Here is a 23431-nt window from a genome sequence, read left to right on the forward strand (position 1 = left end):
AAATAGCGAACTGCGAAAAGATTGCTAAAGTTATTATTATTGCTCTTTTTAGGCACATGCACATTATATTTTGACAACAACGTCAAATCTTTGGCTGTAGGTGACGTAATACAGCTATTATTGTTTGAAAAAGAGCGAACTACGTTTTCTCCTCGCCTTGTTACGCGGGAGTGATGTTCCCACGCACATCACTCCCGGGTGTGCTACAGGCCAGCTGTAGCACACCCGGATCGAGGCACAGCCCCTCGAAATTCGGGTGGCTTGTCACGCAGCTCTGCCGGCCCTGCTGCTTGCGAACGGCGGCCGGGTAGTCACGGCAGCAGACACACTCTGCGACGGTTTCCATCGGCACGCAGCAACTGCATTGGCACCTTAAAACAGAAAACCAGCATCAGCTATACATATGAGAGGTATAATAAACAGCTCATCACCTACCAGTTGGTGTTCCCAAGCCGCTGGGTTGCGTCGTCGGTTTCGTCGTCTTCCTCCGGTGTCGACATTGAGCATCGCGAACTGTCGTCCGAGTCCGTCGCGTTCGGGGGATCGGCGTCGCGCGTAGGAGTGGCGTCGTAGGAGATTGAGCTGATTTCTGCCGTCCGCCGAAGAATTTCCACCTCCAACGGTGTTAGATTTGGCAGGTCCATCTCCGCACGACGCAAGACCCGAAGTAAACAAAATGAGTCCCAACGAGAATCCATCAAATACGCGCACATTCGGAAGATCACTCCGCCGGTTCGAAGGATCAATCCGCCGGGAAGCCGTCACTCCTGATTGGATGGCGCACGCCCTTCCCTGCTGCCTTCCCGTCCGACAGCGCCCCTGACGGCGTGCGCCTAGGCGCAGAACAGCGATCTTTGATTGGATTTTTAATAGGGAAATCGGCCGCCCTTGAATGTAATTTTGGGATTTCTAGGATGCTTAGAGCCCGCAGATTGAGTCATGACAATAAATAGACGATCTCAGAATCCACTTGAGTGCCCCTTTAAGAAACCAAAGCAAGATCATTGTGAAAATTTAATACATCGCAATGTATATCTATTCCAAACAATAAATGTTATTAGATGCCAATAAATCTGTTTGATGTCCAAAAAAGATATGCGTCAACAACAGGGAAGTTTGAAGGGCTCCTGGAGCGTTATGACTCTGAAAATGAAAAAAAGCCATCGTCCACCTCTTGGGCAACCATTGTAGCTCTAAATGTTATAAAAGATTTTATCATAGTTTAATTATTTCCTCAGCGGCATTTGAAGTACCATGACTCAAAGCACAAAAAAGTGCTACGTTTGCGATAAAATATCTAAACAAAAATATTTTACACAACATTAAATTTTTTTTTGCATATTACCAATTATAAGCACTACATCTGTAGCTAATTTCATTGCCCTAGCGCTTGTCATTAAAAACATATTTCTGCTGAAAAATGACAATTTTAGGGCAATATTTGGAGGGATGCAAAAAACAAAGTAGTGCAAATACCAAAAAAGTGTATCGTCACATTCTGCTCCGACATCATCTTAACAAAACTGCTATATTGGAACCGTGCTATCTTTAATGGATCGTTCATAAAACATGAACTAGCGGAGCAAGGGAGGGTCCGCGCCATCATATTCGCAACGCTACAAATGCGCATGAACAGTAAAAACCAACACATACATAATATCAAATGAAAGAGGATTGTATTGCCTTTCGAATGACATCAATCCCACAAAAGAGTATTTAAAAGGAGATGAGTAATGACCTGCCAAAAAGTACCTAAACTGCCGCATTCAGTGGGACCGTGGCCTTAAAATTAAGATTAGAGCCACCCCTAGTACGTACGGCCAAGCGTTTTATCGTGCGTCTTCTAAATTTTATTTTTAAAAATGTCTCAAAACGCGCTCAGAACAGTGAAAACGGTCATATTTCTGGATTTTATTAAAAATGTCCACCTCTCTCAAGGAAAAATTCAAAGGCCATACAACCTTCATTGCGTCTTCATTGAGTGACAAAAGGTGGAACCCTTCTTAATATTGAGTATTACTGTCCCTAGAAAAGCTGTATAGACACCAGGAAAACTCATCTGAGTTGGTTGAATTTTACTTCCAATCTTCAGGAGCCTGCAAAGGCGGAACAGTTACTTGTTGCGCGACGCTCTCTTCATAGCGGATTTTTTCACGCCAGACTCCCCAGCCACGTTGCGTTTTCTTGACCTCCTTTTCGCAGCAGGTTTCTTGCTCGCCCTGACCTTCCTGTTCTTTGCTGGGGATGACCGACCAGCTGTGGACTTGCTGCGCCTAGACCTTCGCCTCTTGCTCTTCCCTGCCGCCGCCATCCTTGTCCTGGACCTCCTAGTCTTGGCGCTGGCACTTCTGGTCCTCGAGCGCGATGACAGGCGGCTCCTGGTGCGTCTCGAATAGAATGCTCCGCTGTACGCAGATAAACAGGAAGAGGAGCAGCAGCGATGTCAGAGGGTCAATCTCTGATTGGGAGGTTCAGCGGGTAGATGCAAAGGCCTTTTTCTCTCCCTTCCCTTCAATCAGAGAGAACAGGAGTGTCGTTTGCTCCTCGCGCAAGGCCTGGCGTTCGAACGCCGAACACCAGGCCCTGCACGCTCTCGATCCGGAAATTCGGAAGATCCTTCATTAACACCAAGAAAGCAATCTGAATCAAACAAACTAGACTCGGGCCGGCCTTTATCATGCCAAGGCCTAGGCGGTCATGGCATAGGACCTCGGTATACTTACGGACTGGCTGCTGCTTGCTAGCGGTCCGGAACTTCACGGGCAGGCAACGTTGGGCGCCGAATGGGAACGCGGACTTCCCTTGGGTGTCGGCAGGGCTTGCCAAGGACGTCGTAGCCTCCTCTTCGGGACTGCTGGCCGGTTCGTTAGCTTACAGCGGGCCCGTACCTGCGTTCCGACCCCTGTGCACTGCCCCCGTTCCAAATGAGATACTAGCTAAACCCGCGGTGCACGCGATCTGGCGCTCGCGCTCGTGGCGCCTTCGTCCTCTTCGTCCGAGATTCTCGGCGTCTCGCACAAGTTTGATCTGCGCAGCTTTGACCTGGGGTCAAGGTGCGCTCGCGCTAGCGCTCCCGTATATTTTGACTCATTTTACTGAATTTACTACAGCAGGATATTACGAATCTTCATTTGGTGATTTTATGGAATTTCCAAGAGTCGGGATACATTGGGATCCCCGGCTTCCCCCTATAGACCTTTTCCGAAATTCAGTCTGGCCACTTTGATCACTATCATCATCTGTGGAAAGGCATCTGTGCCATACCAATGGCGGCCTTCTAGTGACTGATAAAGGAAGACGTTGAAGACGCTTCTAAGCAGATGATGCGAGGCCTGTACATTCGGGGGGTCAGTACGACGCGACGTAGGAATGAAACAAGAGTTACGTAAGCGTTTATTTCAAATAACTCGGATTCATTCAATCTGTGGGTGGCACACAATCGGCTTTAAAGCACTTTGGTATATAAAATTTTTTCGAGGCATCTGAGTGGGTTGGAGCTTTGTTCTGAATGCAGGTTCTTGGTCACCATCGAACTGGAAGTGATCGAGAAAGAACTCACACTGAACAATTCCTCGCGTGCCGTTGACTTGCGAAAGTGACGGTGCCGATACAAATTCATTTCCACCATTGATATGGCAGAACCTAGACTGCTTTACAAACCACCAGATGGCACTGAATTTCGAAAAGGGTCTATTGCTTAGCCCCAAGATAAACAACACACATTTTTACTATAAAATAACCAATTTTGAGAAGCCTGCACATTCACGCTCCTTAACACTGACAAAGCCAAAATAATGACAAGTAAGGATCACCGTCGAGACTTGAGCACCCTCTTATTCACCAATACAAACATAGGTGATCGTCTCATTTTCTTGGCTTGCGATAACTCCTTGAGTAAACGCATTCTAACTGAGCTGCCGAAGACACGGTGATGGCCGGCGCTGTATACGGAACCGTTCTTATTCGGAGACAGATGAACGCCGCCGTTCCATCTTGCATTGGTGGCACGTCTGAAGGAGCAACCGTTAGAGGGACCCTGCAATCCTATTTAAGTGTCTACCTTTTTGCCTGTCCAAATCTCTTGTGGTTGGGGCAAGCCAGCGGGCACGGAGAGAGTAACTAAATATCCGTGCGTCATATTTTAACCGGACGACGCGGAAACCTACCCCCCTACGGGGCGCGCCCCATGGTGACGAACGCGCGCGGCATGTGACGAAATCGTGACGTTGTCTGTCGGTCCTGGTCAGCTCCTGCCTTACGACTGGTCAAAGCCGCTAAAAGCTTTCTTTTAGTCGAAATACAAATAAAAAGTTGCGCCATAGCCTCCTGGTTGCGCGAACCGTTGCAATTATTTATGTAAGTAGTTTTTCTCCAGCACTTTAGATGATGAAAAAAAAAAAAAAGCAATTTAGAAAGTACGGAAGCAAGAAACAACGTGCGATGACCCGTCGACATACCCGCTTCCAAGCGGTGGAAGAGGCGGCGCAGGCGCCCCCCGCATGACTTGGAAGCGCGCTCGTTTCGGGATCTCGGAGGCCATGCTCCGCGGACCCTAGCAGACGACGCACGACTCTGGCGGCACTTTGCAGGAAGCGAAAGTACAAATGTGTGTCCTCGCGAGAGCACAGGAGTGCTTAGATCGGCAAGTTGGTACATTGCAAAGGGTATAAAGCGCCGAAAAAAACACGACCCGAGACACGAAGACAACGACACAAGGCGCTTAATTGTGTCGTTGTCTTCGTGTCTCGGTCCATGTTTTTTTTGTAGCACAGGAGACCCGCCCGGACTTGCTTGGACCGGAACTAGAGCGTCGTCGAGTTGGGGCCGAGAGGCTTCGCCAGCGCGCTCCGGAGGCTTACAACTTACAAGGATTGTGTGTTGGGACGCAAAGTAGGCGATGAAGTATTCACGTGAGCGTCCCAAACCATACCTCGGCAAGCTCACTCATGAACTCGCTCACTCACGCTCACTCACACTCACCGCGTGATTTGAGTGGCTGTGAGCGAGTTCGTGAAGTTTGAAGAGGTCATGATGTGACTGTGAGTGACTTCGTGAACTCTGATCAGCTCATGATGTGATCATGAGCAACTTCATGAGCGTGATGAGTTCATGATGAGACGGTGAGTGACTTAGTGAGCGTGATGAGTTCATGATGAGGTGGTGAATGACTTCGTGAGCGTGATGAGTTGGCGATGAGATTGTGAGTAGCATCGTGCACGTAATGGGTTCGTGATCTGATGGGGGTGAGCCTGTAAACTCTGAAACGTTCGTGATTGTGAGTGAGTTCATGAGTTCATTCAGACGCTGAGGTGAGCTTGGCTGTTGGCGTTTCTTGCGAAAGTTGTGCGGCTTGACTTTGGAGAGCGGAGCTGGCTGAGCGGCGTCGCGAAAGAGAGGGGGGGGGGGGGGATATTGATGGCACGGGTGGTGCGGACCGTGCGGGTGGGGAAGTGTTTTTTTCTTTTGTGAACGTGCGACTGTTGTATTTGGTTGTGTTTTCATTGCGTTTCCGTGCTTGAGCAGATGGATGAGCCTGAGGGGGTGCTTAGGCGTCGCAGAAGCAAAGATGTAGAGAGGTTTTTGTGTAGTCGGCATGGAGTATGGCGCCTTCCGCATGTTAAAGAGGAGAGTCGTGGGCTGGGGAGGTGGAGTTCGCAGTGCAAGGAGCTGAAGTTTGTTCTCCAGTAATTTCATGGCGTCGAGTTGCGTTCGCACTGCCTTTGGAACGTTTTAAGTGCTGTGTGTATCACGCTCCGTTTCTTGGCGCAGCGCAGTCAAACGCACTTAAAGGCAACTGTGTGTATCGGTTTGAGCAGCGCTCCAGGCGAGCAAATAGAATATTTTTGGCTCGCGTTTCGAACGTTCGTCATTACGCTTCCCCACTACAGTTGTTTCGTACTCCGTTCCATTATACGTGCCAGCGTAGCAGAGGCTGCAAGAGGGAGCTCCAAGCCTTCAGTGTGCCAGTCATGCACGCGCGCTCATGCAGTGCGAGCATCGTTCGGGGGAACATGCTTTTACGAAAAAAGACGAAGTGTTAGCATAGGATCAGAAGTGTCTCATCCAGCTCCACTAAAGCGATTTTTTTCGGTCCTATTTCGGCGCCACTTCTAGCGCCGAAGTTCACACGGAACATCGGAAGTTTCAAGGACCTCGCTAACCGCACTTTGCCGAAAACCGGGTAAGCGACCTTCGGCAAATACGGCTTCCAGCGATGAAGGAAGACCGCTGCTGCGGCCACCGGTACTGGGCCCAACAGCCGAATGTGAAACACTATTCACGCAGCCAAATCCCGGCGACATCGTGATTTTGCACCGAGGCGATGGAACAATCGCAACTGCAGTCGAATGCGGTTCATCGGTCAACCAAGCGGGTGCCTCGAACATGGAGACAGACGCCATAACACCGCTGAGCCTAACCAGCGACTGTGAAGCCCGAAGATTACGCGAATCTTCAGTAGCAAAAAAGCGTAAAGGGGAAGACTTGACTCAGGCAGACATGTTTCTCGACGCAAAAGGAGAAATAATGGACGACAAGGGTTGCAACGACGACGACGACTGCAACAATGGTGAGTGGGAAGTTCCGAACTACCACAAAAAGAAAGCTCAGCGCAAAAACAGGCCAAATCGACCCCAGCAGCAACAAGACGGACCGAGGTACACGGTCATCGTCAAGCCCACCACGGCCATGAAAATCACCAACGTGGACTCATGGCTTCTGTGGAGCACCTTCCGGAAGCTCTTAAAGTCGCCATGCGAATCCGACCAGTTAGGTTACACCGTCAATAACAGAAATAACTTCATCGCAATTACCGTGCAGACGGAACACCACGCAGAAGACCTTATGGCACTCAAAGAGCTGCCCACGGAGGACCCTAACAAGACGATCCAGGTCACAGTATACAGGTCAACAACCGGCAGTCAGCCACGAGGAATTATACACGGCGTTTCACCTGGCGACGCAGCACGAGGCATTGTTGACAATGCCATAGCGGACTACCATGACATTATTCATTCTCGACCCCTCGGCAAGAATGGGACGTATTTAATCACATTTGAAGGAAGGGGTATCCCGAGGAGCATCCGACTATTTGGAAAATACCATACTGTGTTTCCCTACAAACCAACTGCGGTCATCTGCCTACAGTGCCACGAACTAGGTCACATGACCACGGTATGCACAGGCAAGCAACGGTGCAAGTCGTGCGGCGAGATCCACCCGACCAACCAGCCATGCCAGGGCAAGTACTGCCCGAACTGCAGAAAGACAGGTCACACGGTATTCGAAGCAGAAGCGTGTCGGGCCCGGAACCGGGCGGACGACAAACTCCAGAAACGGGCGGCGGCCGGTCGACGTAACTATAACAGCGGAGTGGTTACCGCTGCGAAGGGCAGGACCTCTGCCCGGGCGACATTCAAACCGGACGACTTCCCCTCCCTCCCAATCCAGAGGCTGCACCACCAACCAAAGCGCGATAGAGAAACGTCGTACAGCCAAGTCCTAGCTCCGAAAGCTATGAACACGGACGTGTCCCATATCGGGCCGCCCACCAACATTAGCAGCAGAATGGCCGTGGAACTTGCTCAACTTAAGGAAAGTAGCCGCAAACTACTTGAGAAAATTCAACAACTGGAAGTAAAGTACGAGAAACAGCTCCGACAAGAACAAGAGGAGGCCCGCAAAGCCCAAGCCAAGACGAAGGCCGAATCCGACCGGAAACGTAGGCAAGAAGCAGAACACCAAATTCGAGTAGAACAGCAGAAAGCTGATGAAGCACGTCGACGTGCCCAGCGCTGCGCCGTCACCTACGAACAAGTCATTGAACGGAAAAGGAAGGAAGACGAAGCAGCAACTGCTAAGGCCACATCAGCACACGGCGCGCGCGCAAGTGCCCCAACACAACAGGATCGAAAAGAGCCCTTCCCGCCAAATGCAACTTTATCACAGGACAGCACACCGATATCGGGGTGCCTTCCAGGCTCGCCCCTCAGCGGCGAACATCTCCTACAACTCGTGGAGAGTAGACTTCAAAAATGGCAACAACAGCTCCAGCAACAGCTACAGCAACAGCAACAGGTCATGATGCAGCAGATGCAGCAACAACTGCAACTGATGTTCACCCAGCCTGGACAAGGACCGGCAGCACCGGCCCAGTAACCCAGACATGGACCAACACCATAGACGAAATAAAAACGAGAAGACGTTTACAGCTCTCCAGTGGAACTGCCGGGGACTGCGGGGCAAGAAGTCTGAACTTAAATTACGACTCAATGAGCGGAAGACGCCCGTGGATGTCATCCTGCTCCAGGAAACGCACGAGGCAGAGATAAAGCTGACCGGGTATGTCAAGTACGACAAACCGAGCATCACGCTGACCGTTAAAGGCAAAACGAAAGTGCAACCGCAATCCGCAATCTTGGTTCGCAAGGACCTCTTGCCCCAACAGCAAGTGGACACAGGAGAGTGGTGTACCGACTCACAAGAAGTGGTGGCCGTTCTGGTGGAGAGCGAATGCGACGGCCCGATCCTGGTAGTGTCAGTGTACTACCGACCTAGGACATCAACGGCAAGGAGAACGAGATCAGAAATCGACCATGGCTGGATAGAGAAGCTAGTACGAGAGTACGGTAAGAAAAGGAAGCACACGATCCTGATCGGAGGGGACTTTAATGCCGAACATGAAGAATGGGGCTACGCCAAATCGTCGATCAGGGGTACTGAGCTGCTCCGCAGAGCCACCGGAACAGGACTGGTCCTAATCAACGAACAGGGTGCTAAGACACGTACCACGCCCAATATCAAACAGCAAGACACAACGCCCGACCTGACTTGGACCGACTCGCGTACTGCGAGAAAGACCGAATGGAAAGTTTTCGAAGATACGTGGGGCAGCGACCACCACCCCATAGAGACGTCGATACTTGGCAAAACAAAGCGACGCAAGAAAAAGAGAACGGTCAAGACCACAGTATGGGACGACTTCCGTGCCGCTCTAGAAGAGTCTACGGGTACAACCTTTGACGACCTGACAAAACGAATGAGGGAAGCGGCCAAGACTGCCACGGTCGAGACCCTAGTCGAAATAGGAGCGCCGATCCCGGACACCAGGCTACTGTCCCTCTGGCGCAAAAGAACAAACTACTTGCGACGCTACCGTCGCACTCGGAAAAAACGGGACATCCGAAAAGCAAACAGGTACGCAAAGGAGGCGCAACGACACGCCAACAACCTGTGCAGGGACGACTGGACCAAGTTGTGCGAAGGATTCAACGAACGAACTTCACTGAGACGTATGTGGGCCGTATGCAATGTGATGCTGGGCAAGAGCAAGGGGGGAAACACGGCACCAAACCTGGCTTTAGCGGAAAATAAGGAAGTCAAGCAAATATTAGATGAGATAGGGGACGTCTTTTTCCCACAGCCCGCTACCAGCCCAAACCCGGTAATCTACAACCATGAAGAATCGAAAAACGAGGAGTATGAAGCGGATTTTACACAGTGGGAAATGGAGGCAGCGATCGAAAAGGGCAACGAGCGAAGCGCGGCGGGGCCAGATGGGATCACTAATTCCATGCTCAAGAACCTCCCGGAGGCGATCAAGAGAGACCTGTTGAAATTAATCAATGACCACTGGCGCGAGGGCACCATCCCAGATAGCTGGAAACTGTCCTGGGTGTGCCCCATCCCGAAACCAGGGAAGAAGCCCGACTGCGCGAGCAACATGCGCCCCATCTCGCTCACTTCTGTCCTGTGCAAACTGATGGAGCGCATGGTGCTTGCACGGATCGACTGGATAATCGAGCAGAAGAGGGAGCTGTTACACCCTGCTCAGACAGGATTCCGCAAAAATCTAGGAACACAGGACAGTCTAGTACTGATTCGAGAGTACTTAATGAACCGGCCGACGCAATGCCATCGCCAACTCCTGGTGGCAGTGGACATCAAGAAAGCCTTCGACACCCTGCCTCACACCACAGTCATCGACACGACTCGCAAGCTAGGGGTGCGAGGCAGGCCACTGAACTTCATCAAGTCTTTTCTAAGCAGACGCAAATACCTGGTGAAAACTGGCAAGCACAGGAGTAGTACAGAGAAATCCAACGAGATCGGCGTGCCGCAAGGATCAGTGTTGTCGCCGATGCTATTCAACCTGGCGATGGCGCCTCTCTTATGGAGACTCGCTGCCGTTCCGGACCTAGCATTCACGGTCTATGCGGACGACATCACTGTGTGGACGATGGGAAGTGACAGCGCGCCTCTTCCTGAGACGACGATCCAACGGGCCCTCGACGTGGTGAGCGATTTCTTGACAGAGAGCGGCCTTCGTCCATCGCCCGAGAAGACCAGATATATGGCCTTTGGGAAAGACTGGGACAAGGTCGACGCTGACCTGTGTTTTAACGGGCAGCAGATCCAAAAGGCGACAGAGCACTCCATCCTAGGAGTGAACATTCACTCGGGCGGCGACCCAACCATCTGGATTGAGCGAATGCGAACTACTTGGAAGAAAGGGCTCTCGATCGTACGACGACTAGCGACACGAGTCGGGGGTCTCGGAGAAAGGTTAGCGAGGACCGTAGTACAAGCCGCCCTGGTATCCAAAATATCCTACGGCCTTCGTTTCTACAAACTCAACACCAATCAACGGGCCAAACTGGAAACACTAATGAATGACGCGCGACGCTGCATCTCGGGCCTGCCGAAGTGTACGCGCCTGGAATTACTACACGAAGCCGTACCTATGCTCTCCTTGGAAGAGATCCAACGGCATCAGGAGTGGATGTATGCTGCCAAACTAACACATACCCGTCAGGGCAGGGCCATAGCAGAACTCATGCCCTCATGGAGCTCTCTGTGTGCAACGACAACTCCACCACCGATACCGGATCCCATCCCACCGTGGCAGAAGACAACGGTCACCCCAGCCAGGCCGATCCCGAGAAGGATGAACTCGGCGACAAACACCGGCAGAAGGCGCAAATTTGCTCGACGGCACGAGCAGAAGAACGGAGGTGACGACGAGCTTTATGCGTACGCTGACGCAGCATTCAAAGACGGAGTGGCGGCCACGGCGGCGTGGCATTATGAGAAGACAACGAAAAGCACGGAGCTGCAGCGATGCGGATCTGCGCAGGAAGCGGAAGCCAGAGCCGTACTTGAAGCCATCAAAGACGCGGCTGCGACATCGAGCGACAAATTCCGCACACTGCGCATCTTCACGGACTCCCAGGCCACCGTGAGAGCGCTCAGGACGCAAGTCATGGCACACGGAGCAGTCGGACAAATATTCCGGTTGGCGCAGAACCTGGAACGGCGCGACCTAAATCCGCTCACCATCAGGGTGGAGTGGATACCCGGTCACGCGGGCATCGCCGGCAACGAGAGGGCGCACCGGGCGGCGATCGAAGAGCTTAATCGTATCGACCTTCGACGCCAGGACCCGGGGCCAGCCCCCTCTGTGGAACCGCCACCGCCCGCCTTCAACTTGTACGACCCCGAGGGAACCATCCTCAATATCAAATTAGCATACAAGAAAATTGAGCAGACCAAACTGAACGCCAGAGGCGAGCCCCCCGAAGCGACCATTCCTTCGGGAACTTTCCGACGGCACGAGACAGTCACCCTCCGAAGGCTAAGGGCCCAAGCCGGCATCACGCCAGCCCGCACCCAGCGATGGGAGCGAGCGGCCCGTGAGAGGAAGACGAAACTCGCCAACGCTTCAACGGCAGTAGATCACGATTATAGTCTATTGTCAAAGAAGCAAAGGAAAGAAGAAGAAGCCTGCTCCGAAGGCTGCATCTACTGCAGAAATCGAGACGTCAAGTGTGACGAATGTCATCTGATCTGGCACTGTCCGATTTTTAATGAAGAAAGGACGAAAGCCCTGAACACGCTAGAACAACAACACCGCCCTACGCGCTTCGAAGCCTGGTGTAAACCAGTGGGAGAAAAAGACATGCGTGTCGCGGTCCTGTCCAGTCTGCTCGGATTTCTGAGTGAGACCGGCTTGGACATTCATATCTAGGGGGTCTATACTCCAAGTGGCGGGACCACAGCTATACTATTACTTGTAAATTGCCAATGTCCCGCCTATCCATCCATTTTTAAACTTGCTCCAACAAATTGACTGGTGAAATTTTCACCTATCAATAAACGTCTTCAACAACAACAACAACATGCTTTTACAAGCTTCGGCTTCGCTATCACGTAAAGTGAAACCTCTACCTCGTTGAGTGAAACCATAGGCTATGGTGAAACACACGTGCTCGCAGAAGCTATGAAAGGAAGAAATACAAATATTAAAGCTAAAGGAACGAATGGGACGCTGTGGCCGCAAGCTGCATTTCGTTTATTTTTTATTGTTTTCTTAGACGTTTTGTAATGCGCATCTACAGATGCTGAGATATGCTTGCATTCAAACATGCCACGTGCAAAATCGAACGTTACAGCGCCACGTAGATGGTGCAGCCAGCATAACATGGTCGTGTGTTGATGACGCGCTCACGCCCCCTGCCCCAGAGCAACGAGTCATTTATTCTTACTGTTCGTCAAAATCAGGCTTCAGCAGCACTTGGAAGCATCGATATTTTACCCGTGACATCAAGGAACACGACCGCTCTCACTGATGTAACGCATAAAACCAAAACATTCGATTGAAGGTAGGTATGTATTTAGTTGTACTCGTGAGAGGAGACGGCCACAGAGAGGCATGAGCAGGCCGTACATTGAATTCCTGTGAGGCCTGTATAGGGGGTGATAATCATAATGCAGTGGGATATAATGTACGGCAGTGATAATGTACATTGAGGCATCACGAAGGATCCGTCTAAGTTGACCGCAGGTGTGTGGCAACTTCGCGACAAAGTTGCAGAACCGCGGGTGAGTCTTTTTTTTTTTTTTTGCAACGTTCACAAAGTGCAGACCAATGGAGTGATCGATTGTAATTCTGTTGTGTGTATGTTTAGACAGCGAGAAGTTAATCAGCTCTGAGGGCGTCTGGCGTATTCGTTGGAGATGAAAGCCAATGCAGTACATCGCTCCGATTCTGACGTCTTCAACGTGCATCACGCATTAGTAATAACAGACCGCACGTCAGTACGATGCTCATTCATATTGAAACGGGCAGGGGTGGGGGATTGAATCCACGATCAGTGGGCTTTGCAGCGCGAGCTTCTGCCACACGTGCTACCGATCCCCGAGCCACCAGTCATTGCGGTAGAATTTGAGCTCGAGAGAAAAACAACACCAAGAAAATCTCCGGTTTGAGGCATTTAGTATTAGTGTCGCCATCTGGTTTCACACGTTGAAAATAAAATTATCATGGCGAGTTTATTTACACAAATACGAAAATACTAGAATATTTAGTTTTCTCCTTGTGGTCTTGAAATTAAGATTGGAGGTACCCCTAGTGTGTACGGCCAAGCGTTTTGTCAGGTTTGTCTTCTAATTTTATTTTTAAAAATGCCTCAAAACGCTCTGAGAACACCAAAAACGGTCATATTTCTGAATTTTATTGAACATCTCCAGTGCTCTCAAGAACATATCCAAAAGTTGCACGACCTTCATTGCGTCTTCATAATTAAGCTCCAAAAGAATGAATACTCTCGTGCATTCCTGAAACTCAGGTTTGTGTAGCGAAATATGCCCATGGGGTGACGAGCGGGTGAATCCAACTTAATTGGGAACGGAGTTATGCGAATAAATTTCTCTCAAAAAAAGAAGCATAAGCTCTGGAAATATGCGCGAAGGAGAGAAGGGTTGGTAAGGAAACGATGCCAGGATATAAGCATAATAAAATTAAGTAGACATTAAAGGAGCGACAACACTTTGGCAATAAACTGCATCCCGAACCCCAAGGATACCGTAAGCTTCTTACATTGGCCAATTTGACCGATGAAGGCAGCAGAGAAATTCTAGTGGAGTATTCTCGCTCGTGTGATCTAATTCAGTGACCTTTGTTTTGTACTCCTTAACTTATAATTTTAATTTGAATGCCCCTCCTTAGTGGTCCATTTTGTTTTGTTGAGCCAGTGCACACGGCTATTTGGACGCTTATCCGAAAACCCTTATTGGTCCCCAGATTAAAAGTGCAGACTAGACAAGTTTACTTATATATTATCATAATTTAAAAGGCACGAAGAAATGATTTTAAATGAGGCGTTTAAACAAAGTTGTGAAGACTTGTTTCGTGTGCTGGTACGAAGCCAATTTTTGGTTCTTAATTCACTTTCTAATTTTTTTTATTTTTTTTATTGCACTGGCAAGGCCACGAGCTCAGTAAACCTATATTGTGACCCGTGTTCTTCTTTTTTTTTTTTTTTTTTTTTTTTTTACACTTTGATTGTAGGACACGGTGATCCCTAGCTTTTCGAGGTTTCGTAGGTCCCCGTGCATGGGGACTTGAAATTTGAAAAACGCGTTTAACGTATCTGACTTTCCCCAGACTTGAGCACTGCTATTGCCTCGCATGCCGTACGCGTTGTGGCCTGTCTGGGAACGTCCCAACACAACCAAGAGAGAGGACCAGACAGATCCGCTCAAGTACACTGCTAAAGACTATTTATTGTTAGCCGCTCCGTTCTTTCAGCGGCACGCCAAGCCAAGCAAGCGTCTTGCAATCGCAGTCTGTCCAGGTTGGTCGTCGCCATTGCTGGCTCCTTCCCCGGAGCTCAGTCTCGGAGCTCTAGGAACTCAGACCGTGGGGTCGACTACTCGCTACGCGGCATCCGCGACGTGTCTGCTCAGCAACCTCCTCACGTGCGCCAGCCGCAGGCGCAGCTCGATGAGCCTTCGGAGGAGAAACAGGCGCTCCCTGCGCAGTCGTAGTTGCCTGAAGAGAGCCAAGCAAATCATCATGGTCAGGTGCTGCTGACCCATTGCTACGAAGCTGACCGGCCTCATGACGTAGCCCTCTGACCCCGAGTCCTGCCGGCGCGTAAAGTAAGGATCACACGACGACCAGCACCGAAGCTCACAGTGACGCTCCCTGGCCAACGCGAGGATGCTTCGTATGCTGCTCAGGTGGGCGTTGATCTGTCCTCCAGATCCAGTGCTCCTTCCTCCTCTTCTTCCGTTGTGATGCATTCAATCGTAGGACGACCACGGTCATTCTGTAACTTGGCGTCACTCTAGCGAGGAGCAGGGGTTTCCCCAGGAATTGAAATTAGCTTAAATTATGTCTAAATTTTTAGGGGGGGGGGGGGGGGGGGTTAGGGGGGGGGGGGAGCATTGAGAATAGAGGAGTCTTTGCGAATTGACTCCGTAAGTGTGACGTCATGGGTCGAAACAAACCGTTGCTAGGGTTGTTGTTATGGACAAATACATGTGGCTAGGTTTCGCTACGAAAACCCGACCGTTCAAAAATCAGGAGTAGGATTTAAACTTCTAAAAATCACAAATATAGAAAGCCTGAATATCATATATATTTTGACAGAAGTTTGCCGGTAATCGCTTGTTTCTGAAATATTTATGACTGCAACTTCCGGTCCTCAAGATGCCTGCAGCAGACGACGAATGCAAGTATGCCGTATGCCACACACCGGCCGGCCAAGCCGGCGCCGTCGTTTGAATCGTGTGAATAAAGACGATATTATGATAGTGCATTTGTTTGAAACATAATGAGTTTCAGACACTTATAGGAATTCATAGAGGGATGCGATGCAAAATATGGTTTATCGAAAGCTCGGCCGTAGATCGAGATGATCGTCTGCTAAAAGATTGCATTGCACCCGTGAGAAAAGAACTTCAGGCGATCGGTTGAGATCACAAATGTTGTTTGCGGACTCGCGCTATGGGAGGGTGCTTCACACCTGGTTATAACCACCGCGTGGAGAAAGATTCTTGCAGTTTCTTCAGATTTCCACAATACTCCAAAGCACGAAAGAACTGGATAAAAACATAAGATGAGTACATGTAGCACTGGCGGACAGTTGCCTTGATGTAGAAAAAGGGCCAGAGCAACCATATAAATATATCCCAATTAATTTTTTTTAAATTTATTTATATGTTATTTTTTCTTAAGGTGCAACCCCACCGTGCATGACGTTTTCGTGCTTTTTTGACGGCTTATAACTTTGATTTTGTGTATCCCACATTTATAAAGTTAATGTCAGATTGAAGAGATATTCTTCAACGATGCTTTAATGTCTCGATATTACGATTATGTTTAGTAGTTAGTTAATTATTCAGCTTTTAATAGACCACACTCTCTAACATACAAAAAATTATTTCTCGAGTTATAACGTTTCATCGACCACGATATTTTACGTGAACGTTCGGTTAAATAAAACGAATTAAAAAAGTAAGCAATGAACTGTACAGATAATGTATATCTTAAAATAAAAAAAAATAAAGTTTAAATTGCAATTATTTTATGCTGCTATAAAAACGGAATCACGTCAACTAATCAAAATTACGAGACATTAAATTATGAAGCATCCTTTGATATTATATTTTCCAGAACTTCCATATTGATATATTACACGTTAAGAATGTTATTAGACCTCAAACATTTCCCATTCAGTTACGGCAAATTGCAGTTTCTTAATATAAAATACAGATGGCGACACCTGTTCAAGAATAGCTTGATGTGCATTTTCCGTCGTGTGCCGCTTGGAACGCCACGTGAAAGACAGAAAAAGCGCCAGCTGTCAGGGTGTCAGATGCCTGGATGTCCGCAGTGAGCGAGCCAGAGGTGTCAGAACAACAAGCGCCAGGCTGCGGGTGCACCACAGCTGCTTTTGCGCGCGTTCTACTGTCCTTCCGTATACACGCCTAACGCTATCCAAATGAAACGGTGCCATGAAAGGGATTCCGCCACATATTCAAAGACCTTTGAATGTTTTTATCACTTGCAAAAATCACATGCGCAATCAAACTACGTTTGTCGGAATGGTTCGACTATATTTTGTTTTAAAAACAACTTCGGTGGCAATCTCTCTTAAGTGGCAATGATATTAAAACAAAGCACAAATAATTAAAACGTCTTAGTGTCTCTGAGCCAACGGATTGGCCCATGAATTCATATTTATCCGGTTTAAATATCGGCCGAGGTGCCCGCAATCTGACGGAGGCCTGTCTGGGATTTCGGTTGCACGTCAAAAGATCTCCAGTTAGTCAAAATGAACCCGCAATATCTTTTTTATTGGGGCGTGTTAAGTGATTATTGTTGGTTTGGCTTGTACAACCCAAAGATCTGAAGGTTTGCTTTGCTTTACCTTAGTTCGAAGCGAAGCCAACGCTACGGGCTGATGAAGCCACTGAAGCAGCGCCAGGAACGCGAGGTGAAGCAGTTCGTTTTCTTTTTCGGCCTGTGCGGTCGGGCTAAACTAGAGCCACTAAATAAGCTACGCTTCATACGTATCTTGGTGCTAAAAATGATGGTTGTCAGTTATATGAAGCTTTATCTGAAATCACAGGAAGCGCTCTCCGTACTCCAGGACTGTTTAAACAGTTCACGACAAAGCAAAGCAAGATTACCTAAGCTTTCTAACACCGAAACTAATGTTGATGACGTCAAACGTTTGAATCATGAAGGTCGGCAGTTACGTTTGATTTGTACTAACCACCAAGATCGCGGCGCCCACAACAATATCGGGGAAAAGAGTGCTGATACTCTGAGCACAGCTCATTTGGTTTAGCTCACAGGCTGAACCAAGTACAGTGGGGGATCATTGGTCGAGTGTGTTGTGGCACCGCAGATAAGAGCACGTGGATAAATTCACCAGTGCGAGCTCCGTTCAAAAAACGGAGCTCACTCTGCAAAACCTGTAGGGACTAAAGCCCCTCAACGTGTTCGCGTTGGTTTTTTAAGTAACGTCAGAAGGTTGCCATTGCACGAGGCCCGTGTCTCGAGCGGCCCTTGGAGGCAAATGGCGGCGCAGCACCAAAATGACTGGCCCTTGAAAGCGAACGGCGGAGCACCCGCTCGTGGCACGTGTCTTGCGCGTTTCCACAGCAATGGTTGGCGGTAATTGTAAAAAAAAAAAAAAAAAAAAAAAAAAAAAAACGCTTTCATCAAGGGGCTTCAGCAGGGACCCTGGGTTCTGTCGCCCATCTGCATCCTACCGTCGTGCGATCCTGTATCACATATACTTCGTGATGCACGTTAAAGACCCCGAGCTAACAGTTGTACTGCACTTCTAATGATCTACAACGGGTAACAGTATCGCCCTACGAAACTCCTGCTCTATAAAAAACAATGAGTAATTTTGAATGCGCCGTTACATTGCATTTTTTATGTGTTCGCGTGTTCGCGTTTTCTTTCTTTTTTTTTTTGAGGGGGGGGGGGGCGGCATTTCTGATTATGTGGCTTTTACTTATGATGAAACAGACTGTAGTTGTTGGACTTCTGGAAATATATTATAGTACTAAGAAAATGGCACGTGAACGCAAAAGGTAAAAGACAACAAGATACAAACAACATAGGCGCACTTAATAAAAAGAAATGAAATCATAATATTGATTATAATTGTGCTTTAAAATGTTTGAGCGCACCAAAAGTTATAAAAGCGAGCTCCATGGTATGAACGGTGCGCGTGTTCACTAAAAGAGTAGTTCAGGGCAGCATGCTCGCGCTTGTTTGTTCCACTTCGCTCGCACGATGAAACCGAATACTTTACTGCTAATGTGTGAATGTGTTTAGTGAAACAAAGCTTACCTTATGCATATGTGCAATGCTCTCAGATTTCACGTGATTACAGACTTATTTATTATTATTGTTTTCGTTTTCAACTGCGATTCAGTTTCTGTTCTTTTGTGTGCTACCTGCAAGGACTTTTTTTACTGGTTCTTAGTTTGCACCGAACCTGAGCGCACTGAACGTAGTAACTTAATGAAACTTTTCTTTTCTCGAATTTCGCTTTATTTTAAAAGTTATAGGCAAAGTAAAATTACAAAAACAAGCAAAAAATAACCTCCTTCATGACGTCCTTGGTCGCTTGAGTGGCCGTGAACGAGAGGAGGGGTAGTGAGCTCAGCGAGCGATCACGGCTGCCGCACTCCGTGTTGACGGCTCGAGAGAGCGCCACTAAAGCGTGTTCAGGCTAGGCTGTATAAAACGGGCAGCCAGGGCGGCTCGCATTGCATTTGCTGCACGAGTAAACATTAATTCGGCATGACACTTCATTAGCCACAAACGACAGCAAACACGGGGTAAAGATCAGTTCAGAACGGGGAGCCACTTCGCGCTGCCATACCGCCAAAAGGATAAAATGCAAGCCGAAGCTGCTCGCCGAAGATCTTGGGAACGCTCGGAACCGGTCAGATCCTCCAGTCCATACGACCGCAGCGCCGCCGCGTAATTCCGGGACCTTTCTACGCTCGCCGCTCGTTGGTGCCTGATCCCACTACACCTTTCTAGTATGCGCCGCCTTTTCCACCGCTTGGTGCCGGGTATGTCGACGGGTCATTTCTTGTTTCCGTACTCTCTAAACTGCATTTGTTTCTTTTCTGATCTAAAATAGTGAACAAAAACTACTTTTATAAATAATTAAAACGGTTCGTGCCACTTATATTTATACTTCGACTAAAAAGAAGCTTTTAGCGGCCCTGACCAGTAGTAAGCCAAGGACCAAAGACGCCACATATCGCGTGTTTTCGGCACCGCGGGTCGCCCCCGTAGGTAGAGGAGGTTTCCGCGTCGTTCGGTTAAAATATGACGCACTGATATTTAGTTACTCTCTCCGTGCCCGCTGGCTTGCCCGAACCCCGAAAGACGTGGAAACCGCAAAAAAGGTAGACGCTTAAATATGATTGCAGGGCACCTTTAAAGACCAAGGTAACCCAGGAGCATTCTATTAGGCGGACTAAAATATATATATATATATATATATATATATATATGCTACTTGTCACGTGTGCCACAATCAATGCAAAATATTCATAACTTCACATGTGGCCGCTTGCGTGAGCAAACAATGTTGTTTGTGAAGAACAGTTGCGATTGTATGAAATCACGTGGGAAAAACTCGTTCTAAGCACGAGACCGTTGACATACAGTGAATACTCATAGTCGGCGCCGAGATTATTGATAGCGTTCAGCAGGTGGAGTTTTTCTATCAACCCAGAGTTAGAATGTTTCCTTTTTTCTGTTGTAAGCAATCAGGAGACAATTTACACCAAATCTGAGGGTAATAAACTACTATGAACATTCAAACATAACGGCCTGAGCAGCATATATGTACAAGCTTTAGCTTTAGATGCACCCTTAACTTTAGATACGCTCAACGCTAGTGTAAAATGTAGCGCTGTTTCAGTCTTAATCAGCGTAGCATGTGCGTGCTTACACTATATTTATACAACGTCAAACTCAACCCGTTCGCATCTTTTTTTCATTTTTGCAAACCACTATTCGCGCGCGTAAATCACCAAATTAAGACTGGTACATTGCTTAAACTCTATGCAAAGGCTATCCACAGACCGAAAATCTTTGCCTGGTCAGTCATTGTTGCGGATAGAGTTTCACGCGCCACCTCGGTCTACTGGCTCGTACACCACAAATCACTTATTTATTTATTTATTTTATTTATTTACAGAATACCTACATCGCCTCGTGGGCATTATCGTTGGGGGGGGGGGGGGGGGGGGATCACGAAATAACAAATAACAGTGATTTTCACAAACAAGAAAAAAATACATAATTTTCTGAGATACTGACCAGCTCCTGTTGCAGCAGGTTCCAGTCTTTGATTGTTTGAACAAAAAAAGAACTACCAAAATTGTTTGTTTTATAACAGTACTCAAAAACCTTTTCAGAGTTATCGAACCGCGCTGACATGTAACTTGGTTTATACAAATACTCATTTCTATCAATGCCAGTTTCATTATAATAAATCCGATGAAAAAACTTCAGCTTTAACTTATACCTTCTAATGTTTAATGATTCCCATCCCAGCATGGTTTTTATTTCAGAGATACTTGCATAAGGGTTATAGTTATTGCTGACAAATCGTGCCGCTTGATTCTGTACCTTTTCTAATTTTTCGATAAGATAATCTTGGTATGGGTCCCAAATGATGCATGCATAGTCGAGTATCGACCTAACATGCAAAATATAAAGAGTTTCTTTCACCTCTGTTGAAGCGCCCTTAAAATTCCTCCGGATAAAATATAACATTTTGCTTGCCTTTGCTATTGTATAGTCAATATGATTGTGCCATTTAAGTGATTGGGTGAAATTAACTCCTAAGTATTTACAGTCGCTTACTCTGCGGATTATTGCATTTTTAATGGTATAGCTGGCGGGAGACCTTGATACATTTTTTGTGAAGCTGAGATAATTACATTTTCCAATATTTAAACTCATTTTCCACTTATCACACCAGTGTTCTATTTTATCTAGGTCGCTTTGCAATATTTCTATGTCCATTGTTGAATATATTTGTCTATAAACAACGCAATCGTCCGCAAACAACTTAATCGGCGATTGAATGTCAGTTACAATATCATTAATATAAATTAAGAACAATAATGGTCCCAAGACACTGCCTTGGGGTACTCCTGAACTCACAGTTATAGGTAATGACTTGCTACCATTTAAAACCACGCACTGCTCTCGGCCACTTAAGTAATTTTTTATCCACTTTTGAATATGTGTTAGTTATATTTAAAGATGCTAATTTCTTCAGTAGTAGGTGGTGTGGTACAGTATCAAAGGCTTTACGAAAATCAAGGAAAATTATATCTACATTAGTATTGCTGTCAAGTGATTTTGAAATGTAATGTTGAAATTCTGCCAGTTGTGTGTTACATGAACACCCTCTGCGAAAGCCATGCTGGGAAGGGGCAAGAAATTTACAGGATTCCAGGTAATCAAAAACTTCACTATATATAATGTGTTCCAACAATTTGCAACTAATTGACGTCAAAGATATAGGCCTATAATTTTCTACAAGTTTTTTATCCCCTGACTTGAAAACAGGGATAACATTTGCTACCTTCCAATCGTGTGGAACTGCCCCAGTTTCAAGGGAAATTTTAAACATGAGACATAAATACTGGGCTATAATATCTCGACACTTACAAAGAACAATCGATGGTAATCCATCAGGTCCGGTTGCCTTCGAAGTATTCATTTCACGCAAGAGGCAAGTAATACCGTTAACATCAATTTCAATATCTGCCATTGTGTTACCAGAAATAACAGATACTGGTGATTCATCACTGGTTGTTTCTTGAGAAAATACTGATTTGAAGTAAGAATTAAAACATTCTGCCTTCTCAGCATCACTCTTGATTACTGTATTGTTAACATTTAAGTATGGGATAGAAATATCATCTTTTCTACTTGTTTTAACGTAATTCCAGAACACTTTGGGATTTCGCTTAAGATCATCGTTTAGCCGGGAGAAAAATAACTTCTTTGCTTTTCTTATAGATAACTTTGATGTGTAATTAATTTCCTTTAGCCTTTGCAGGTTTATTGGACAGCCATCTCTGGAAACCCTTCTATATGCACACCGCGCTCGATCTTCTTACGAGTTTACGAATTTCAATATTAAACCATGGTTTTTGTTTTCGTTTTTGTCGAATAATCCTCGATGGTACAAAAGTGTCGATTAAGTTTGTTATTTTATTACGAAAGATGCTCCACAGATCTTCTAGACAGTGCGATTCTGCTAAGCATAAAAAGGTTGAAAAATAGCTGTCCAATTCAGTGCCGATGGCGTCAAAGTTTCCTCTCTCATACATGAATACCTTGCGTGGAAGTTGTGCCCTCTCGGGTGCTCCAGATACATTTAGCGTTGCAACAACCACACTGGTCACTTATTCCAGGATACACCCCGACCTGAGCTACAATATTAGGGTCATTACATAAGACCAAGTCTAGAATGGCGTTCAATCTCGTCGGCTGCTGCACATAATGATTGAAGCCGAAAGTGCCCAATACCTCTGTAAACACAGTGTTAACGCGTGATTTAACAATACATTCTGTTGTTCCAGTAGACCAGTTAAAATCTGGCAGATTAAAATCACCACCTAGAAAAACACTGTCAGGAATCATTGATAACATGTCACAGAGCAAACAAATTGAAGTTTCACTGTTATCAGGGGGGCGGTAGAATGTCCCGAACACGAGAGCAGTTCCCCTTGGGAAAAAGACCCGACACCAGACAGACTCGGTAGCATTTTCGAAAACCAGTTCATGACTAGTCCATCTATTAGAAATTAGTAGAAAAACTCGCCCACCGTGCCGATGTCTGTCTTTGCGATAAACTGTAAAACCCGCCGGAAATACCTCAGCGTCACTAACAGTATCATCTAACCAAGACTCCGTCCCCATAACAACTTCAGGTTTAAGGGTCTCCAACAAAAGTGCAAACTCGTCTACTTTATTTTTGATGCTACGGCAATTTACCAATAGTACTGAAGGCGCCTGTTTTGTAGCTGTAGCCTCATGATTGCTTGGGCCATCTTTAGGCTTTCCGACCCG

The 23431-nt window shown here is 47.2% G+C and overlaps 1 protein-coding gene across 1 annotated transcript; it reads left to right on the forward strand.

Moving 5' to 3' along the window:
- The first annotated feature begins 10138 nt into the window (after positions 1–10138).
- On the forward strand, positions 10139–12115 carry LOC115332775. The gene has a single exon (XM_040214352.3). The coding sequence runs from the start codon at positions 10139–10141 to the stop codon at positions 12023–12025; it is 1887 nt and encodes a 628-aa protein (XP_040070286.1). The 3' UTR covers positions 12026–12115.
- The last annotated feature ends 11316 nt before the right edge of the window (positions 12116–23431 follow it).

The sequence above is a fragment of the Ixodes scapularis genome, unplaced genomic scaffold (genome assembly GCF_016920785.2).
Source record: "Ixodes scapularis isolate PalLabHiFi unplaced genomic scaffold, ASM1692078v2 PGA_scaffold9__187_contigs__length_104089568, whole genome shotgun sequence".
Lineage (NCBI taxonomy): Eukaryota > Metazoa > Arthropoda > Arachnida > Ixodida > Ixodidae > Ixodes > Ixodes scapularis.